Source organism: Orycteropus afer, unplaced genomic scaffold, assembly GCF_000298275.1.
Source record: "Orycteropus afer afer isolate SDZICR_OR568_19922 unplaced genomic scaffold, OryAfe1.0 scaffold00075, whole genome shotgun sequence".
Lineage (NCBI taxonomy): Eukaryota > Metazoa > Chordata > Mammalia > Tubulidentata > Orycteropodidae > Orycteropus > Orycteropus afer.
Genome location: NW_006921662.1, coordinates 953,100 through 960,346, shown reverse-complemented (window position 1 = coordinate 960,346; position 7,247 = coordinate 953,100). Strand labels below are relative to the sequence as shown.

The following is a 7,247-nucleotide window of genomic DNA, read 5'->3' as shown; positions in this document are numbered from 1 at the left end:
CTCGGAAGGAAGGTTGGGCATTCCTACTTCTGTAGTGATACTGCCTCGGAAACCCAAGGAGGGGTCGCTATGAGTCGGGGCCGACTCGATGGCAAACAACAACAACAACAACAGTGCCACTCTGACAAGAATTTACCACAAATGGGATGGCCTTCTCAAACAGGAGTTTATTCTCTTACAGTTCTGGAGGCTAGAAATCTGAGTTCAAAGTGCCAGGCTCTAGGGGCTGGGTGAAAGCCCCTCAACCTTGGGTTTCAGCTCTGCCTCTTGCTTCTGGCCCACTGAAGGTAGAGGCATCTCGTCACTCAGGCAGCTGCTGGCTGTTGAACCTCACAAGCCCAAGGTCGAAAAATAAAATGGCATAGTCCTGATATTACCAAACCACACTGTAGGCCATTAATTTAAGTCCATTGTAAGTCCCAAAGTCAGCAGAGCATGGCAAGCTGCTGAACAAAGACATGGCTACATGCAGGGTCCAAGTGTCTTTAATTCCCACTCTTTTTCTAAATTAGAGTTACTTTATATTTGGTGTGCTTGGTCCATTGTGTTTCTGAATCTGTAAATTACTGCTTTTCACCAAAATTGGGAGTTTATAGGTAATATTTCTTCAAATATTTCTTGTGATCCCATCTAAATCTCTTCTTATAGAAACGTTCAATATATCTTTAAACAACTGTTAGCATTCTTGAAATTTTTTAAAATGTTCTTCTATTCTTGAGATTGGCTATTTCTTGTTGATTTTAAAACTTCATTAACTTTTTTTATTTTTTTGAAAGCACCAATGTGCTATTAATTTGTTGTTAGCTGCTGTCAAATAGATTCTGACTCATAGCGACCACTCTGTCTGGAGTAGAACCATGAGATGGCAGTGTTTCAAAATAAGCTATTTATTGGGCAGCATTTGAACAGCATTGCAGGCCTGGGAAAATCTCTCCCAGTAATATGGATTACACCTCAATATAAAGAAAACAAAAATTGTCACAACTGGACCTATAAGCAGCATCACAATAAATGAAGATAAGATTGAAATTGTCAAAGAGTTCACATTGCTTGGTTCTGCAATCGACACCAATGGAAGCAGCAGTCAGGACATCAGACAACTTATAGCACTTGGCAAGTCAGCTGCAAGGGACCTCTTTCAAGTGCTGAGGAGCAAAGATGTCTCCTTGAGGACTAAGGTGCTCCTGACACAAGCCATGATATTTTCAATTGCCTCATATGCATGTGAGAGCAGGACAATGGATGAAGAAGACTGAAGAAGAATTGATGCTTTTGAGTCGTGGTGCTGGCGAAGAATGCTGAAAGTACCATGGGCTGCTAAAAGAACTAACAGATCTGTCCTGGAGAAAGTGCAGCCAGAATGCTCCTTGGAAGTGAGAATGGCCAGACTTGTCTCACCTACTTTGGTCATGTTGTCAGAGGGACCATTCCCTGGAGTATAATGTCATGCTTGGTAAGGTGGCAGGTCGATTAAGGAGGGGAAGGCCTTCAATGAGATGGATTGACACAGTGACTGTGACTATGGGGTTGAGTATAGCAGGGATCGATGGTGCGGGACCAGATGGTGTTTCGTTCTGCAGCGCATAGGGTCACTATGAGTCAGAGGTGACTCGACGGCACCTAATAACAACACCACCACCACCACGAGATTGATTCACATTGGCTGCAATGATGGGCTCAAGCATAGCAAGATAGTGAGGATGAGGCAGGACTGGGTAGTTTTCACTTCTTTTGTACATAGTGTCACTATGAGTTGGAATCAGCTTCTTTGGTACCAAACAATAACTTGGGAAAGATATTGATTGTTGCAGGAAGCATTAAAAGAAGATGGAAGGAATACAGAGATACTGTACCAAAAATAATTGGTCAACATTCAACCATTTCAGGAGGTAGCATGTGTTCAAGAACTGAGGGTATTGAAGGAAGAATTCCAAGATGCACTGAAAGAATTGGCAAGAAACAGACTCCAGTAACTGATGGAATTTCCAATGAGATGTTTTGACAAATGGATGCTTCATGGAGGCACTCATTTATTTATTTATAGCAAGAAATTTAAAAGTCAGCTACCTGGCCAACTGAATGGAAGAAAACCATTCTTGTGCTCATTCAAAAAAAAAAAAAAAAGGTGATTGAGCTATGTTATTAATATTGCACGAGGGAAAATTTTACTGCAGATAATTAAAAAATGGTTGCAGCAGTATTTCAACAGGGAACTGGCAGAAATTCAAGCTAGATTCAGAAGACGTAGAGGAGGGATAACATCGCTGAAGTCAAGTGGATCTTGGTTGAAAGCAAAGAAAATCGGAAAGATGTTTACATATTTTGTTGACTATGCAAAGGCATTTGACTGTGTGGATCATAATAAATTACTTACAAAACATTGTGAGTAATGGGAATTCCAGAACATATCATTTGCTTGTGAGGAAACTGTACATAGACCAAAAGGCACAGGCATGTCCTGAGGGCTATTATTCCGTAAGGACATTGTTCTGTTCTCTTATAAATAGAAAATGTCTTTTTTAAAAAGGAAAAGAGAAAGTAAGGAAACACAATAATAAAAAGTAGGAAGGATGATCTCTTAAAAGAGAATGAAATGACATATCAATCAAACACAATGCATGGTTATTGATTATTTCCTCATTTGAATTAAAAGACAAATGTATTTGAGAATTATTGTCACTTTTTCATAAGTTGTATCATAATATTTTACTTTATATGTAGATTATCTTTGTTGGTGATTGTAACTGAAGTATTTATATGAGAATTTATAGTGTTTAAAAATTACTTTCTAATGTTTTTTCCACACAAAAAAATAGAGAAATTTATACAGAGACAAAAAGCTACAGATAATATGTGGCAAAATGTTAAAAATGGTTGACTCTAGATTTGTACTACACAAGAGTAGTGTTCATTACAGTACTATTTCAACTTTCTATTGTAATGTAACTCATTGGCTATGAATAAATTGCCAAGCCTGAAAAATAATAACAGTAAAAGTTTGATAGACAACAGGACGTTCTTTGACTTTTTTGTTTGTTTGTTTGTTTAACTTTTTATTGTGATTTGAGTGAAATTTTACAAAGCAGATTTGTTTTACATCAATAGTTCATATACATTTTATTGTGTGACACTGGTTACATTTCCCTCAGTGCAACATACCACCTTCCACTTCCTCCCTGTGGTTACCTTTTCCCTGTGTATTTCTTGCCTATGCCTTCAGTCTCCCTACCTTTTTTCCTATGCAATTGCTGCCTTTCTGATCCCCCATTGGCTGATTTTTTTAAGGAATGCATCTCCCTAGGGTAGGTTTTCACCTCAAGAGTTAAGGCTGAGGTTAAGCCACAAGAATGAGGTCAATATTGCACATTCATTTAATGCCAAGGGAATGCCACAAAAAATGTATTTTTGTCACAAAGGAGATATAATTCTTTGGGAATAGGGCACAGCTATTATTAATGTGTGTGTTTCTTGTGTGATGTAAAATGAAGTACCAAACATCATAAAAAATGTTCTAGCACAAAAGCACTCTTCTTAGTGGAGATTCTGATTCTCTGAATGTGGGGAGGAGTGAGAAGGGGAGATGACACCTTTCCTTGCCTTTCTCCTAGTCACCAGTCAGCTGCTTCACAGAGGAGATCCTCACCCAACTCCCTCAGTGCTGTAGTTCCTATGTTGTTTTTAGGTGATGTTCCCGACACATAGCGACCCTATGCACAGCAGATGAAACACTGTCTGGTCCTCTGCCAACCTCATGATCCTTGCTGTATCTGACCCATTGTTGCAGCCACTGTGTCAATCCATTTTATTGAGGGCCTTCCCCTTCTTCGTTTGACTCTCCACTTTACCAAGCATGATATCCTTCTCCAGGGAATGGTCCCTTCTGACATGACCAAAGTAGGTGAGACAAAGTCTGGCCATTCTCGCTTCTAAGAAGCACTCTGATTACACTTCTTTCAGGACACATTTGTTAGTTCTTTTAGCACTCCATGGTATTTTCAACATTCTTTGCCAACACCACAACTTAAAAGCACCAACTTTTCTTTGGTCTTCCTTATGCATTGTACAGATCTCTCACATGCATCAGAGGTGATTGAAAATACTATGGTTTGGGTTGTTGTTGTTATGTGCCGTCGAGTCAGCCCTGACTCATAGCAACCCCTCCTTGGATTTCCAAGGCAGTATCACTACGGAAATAGATTGCCCAACCTTCCTTTTGAGGAGTGGATGGTGGGTTTGAACTGCCAACCTTCTGGTTAGGAGTCAAGAACTTTAGGCACTATGCTACCAGAGCTCCTGGCTTGGGTTACGTGCACCTTAATCCTCAAGGAGACGTCTTTGCTCTTCAGTACTTGAAAGAGGTCTTTTGCAGCAGATACGCCGAATGCAATACGTTGTCTGATGTCTTGACTGCTGCTTCCATTGGAGTTAATTGTAGAACCAAGTAATACGAAGTCCTTGACAACATCAATCTTTTCTCCATTTATCATGATGCTGCTTATTGGACCAGTTGTGAGGATTTTTGTTTTCTTCATATTGAAGTATAATCCATACTGCAGACTGTAATCTTTAATCTTCATCAATAAGGGCTTCAAGTCATCCTCATTTTCAGCAAGCAAAGTTGTGTCATCTGTGTATCACTGCCCTGGTCCAGCTGAGGAAGGGGAGAGCTGAAGATGAAGGATGAAGAGAGGCTAAGACTGATGATCATTAGCACTTTATTTTTACTCCCAGCATGGTTATATACATTCTTATTTCAGACTTCCAGAACCTCATAAAACTGAACATCCTGTTTCACATTCATGTATTCTTCCTGTTATGTTCTTGTCTAGCCTTCAGAGACTCCTGATATAAATCTCAAGACTCAGCTAATATTCTACTTTGCAAACAAAACAGTTTTGAAATTAACCAAAGAACAAGGAACCAACTCAAAGTCGCAGGACAAAAGACAGTAATGTCATGTACAACCATAAAGTTTTCTGCTTGGCTTAGATTAACAATAATAACTGCATACATAAGATTCCCACAGATCCCCCTTTTTTATTTTTTAATTCATGGGATGTTGCCTGTCTTAGGTGTTTTGTTACCATCATCTCTGGGTTGCCCGTCATGGGGATCAAAAAATTTATATTTTTAATCCCTGTCTTAGATCACAGAGTGAGAACAAAACTTACCCGTCATTGGCTACACATCCTGCATTTGTTGGGGCATAGTTTTCAATTGTATAGTATGCAGTCTTCCAAGTATCATGTTAAAATTGTTTTGTAAAATCCTTATAAGACAAGGCAAGTAGGTGCAGATAATGAAAATACACATTACTATCATTTCTATAGCAGCAAGTGTTCCCCATAAACTATTCCAAGATGGAAACATTTGAGATAATTTTTCATAAAATTCTTTGGCTACTTTAGTAGTAGAAATATCTAAAGGAGCTATTTGCTGCATATTTACAATTTGTTTATGCAAACTAATCAGATTGAGACTATCATTAAAATTCTTCCAAATTCCTAATAAATGCTTCCTTACTTTAGTCCAGGAATAAATTGAAGCATTGTATTGAAGCTTAGTCACACGAATGGCTGGATATGCATTATGACATTCTAATCTTTGTCTAATTTTAATCTGTTGAACTTCAGTTCCCATAAGCATAACAGTATCATATAATGCATTTAATTTATGTTCCATTTTCTCATCTATATTTTCCTGAGATTCCCAATTTTCAGTAATATTAGACATTAAATTATTAACATATGAAGCTGTTTGAATAGACTGAGTCAAAGCAACAGCAGCTACAGAAGAGCTAATAATAACAGTAACTAAAGAAATAAGCCCAACAATAATCCATTCTACAAATCTTTTTGGTCTTAATAATAAATCCCTCACTTCTTCTAATGTCTTCATGCCTGCTTCACTATACCATTCTCCTGACACATTTACAGGTATCATAACAAATGAAGGATTATATAATATAACAACACTTTGATTACCATTAATTCCATTAATGCAATTAGTTAGATTACAACCCAAACAATTGATATCATATTCTTCAGAACGATATGTAATATTTACTTCTCCGATTAACAGTAAGTACGGTTCTGGCACACATGCTCGTAAAATTCCAGTTAAATTCATCTGATGTTTATGATAAGAAACTGGAGAAGAAGTAACAGAAACATTTCCCATAGCTAAAACTAACTTCCATAACTCCACATGAAAACTGCAATTATCTACAGTCCAAATACCATCCGTAAGGCCTTCCAAGGATTCATTCTTGTAAGGTGACCAGTCTATAATAGAAAAATTTGTTTGATGAATATTAATTTTTGTTCTATTAACTCCATGACACAATTCCCATTCAGAATGCATAGTTTCACCATTGTTTAAATCATTTTTACAAAAAGGATATCCTTCAGGAATTAATCCCTCTGTAATATTAGTAGAAGTAATGGACAAATAATAGCCAGTAACAGTCCAATGTGTAGAATTATTCTTTCTGGTTTGAGAAATGCAAGTGGTATTAGAGCAAACAATACATCCTTCTTGATTAAGATCTTTGGAAAAACACATAATTGGTCCAACACCTAGTCCAGTATAATTATATGAGTGGGTGACAAAATGAATATGTCCAGAAGAATCTCCTCCAGTAGCATGGGTATTATTTGTATACACCTTGAATTGTGCATCATCCCAGGATACTGGAAACATCAATGGCGGATTGGGAACATAAGCCCAATAGGTTGCTGTTTCTTCAGCCATCAGCCTGACGCACCAAACTCTCAGGAACCCAACGAGGAGAATCTTCATCCTGTGGAAAAACACAAACATGTCCTCGTTCCCATATAAGTACAGGGTCGGGTCCCTTCCATTGGTTATTAAGGGGATCTTTCCAATGAACTAAAGCCTTAGACTGTGTCTTGACATTCCAATGTCTATCAGTAGCTGACTGACCCTCTTTGTCCAAAATCAAAAAATTCAGAATAAATATAATATGATTACAATAATTCTGTGGAGTAAGGGTATATCGTTCCCCCTTTTTTATTTTTTCCAAGTAAATTTTAATGTCCTGATGATGTCATTCAACTATACCTTGACCTTGAGGATTGTAGGGAATTCCTGTTTTGTGACAAATAGAAAATTGTGATAAAAATACATGAAAATTATTACTAGTGTAAGCAGGTGCATTATCTGTTTTTATTTCTTTAGGAATACCTAAAATCCCAAATGCAAACATACAATGTCGAATAACATCT

At 37.6% G+C, this 7,247-nt stretch overlaps 1 protein-coding gene across 1 annotated transcript in view; it reads right to left on the bottom strand.

Moving 5' to 3' along the window:
- Window positions 1–5,178, bottom strand: part of LOC103197279 (complement factor H-like) — a 97,970-nt gene extending 92,792 nt beyond the window's left edge. The window contains 1 exon segment of the mRNA XM_042780972.1: window positions 5,172–5,178. Within this exon segment, the coding sequence (XP_042636906.1) occupies window positions 5,172–5,178 (7 nt within the window).
- Window positions 5,179–7,247: the final 2,069 nt, after the last annotated feature.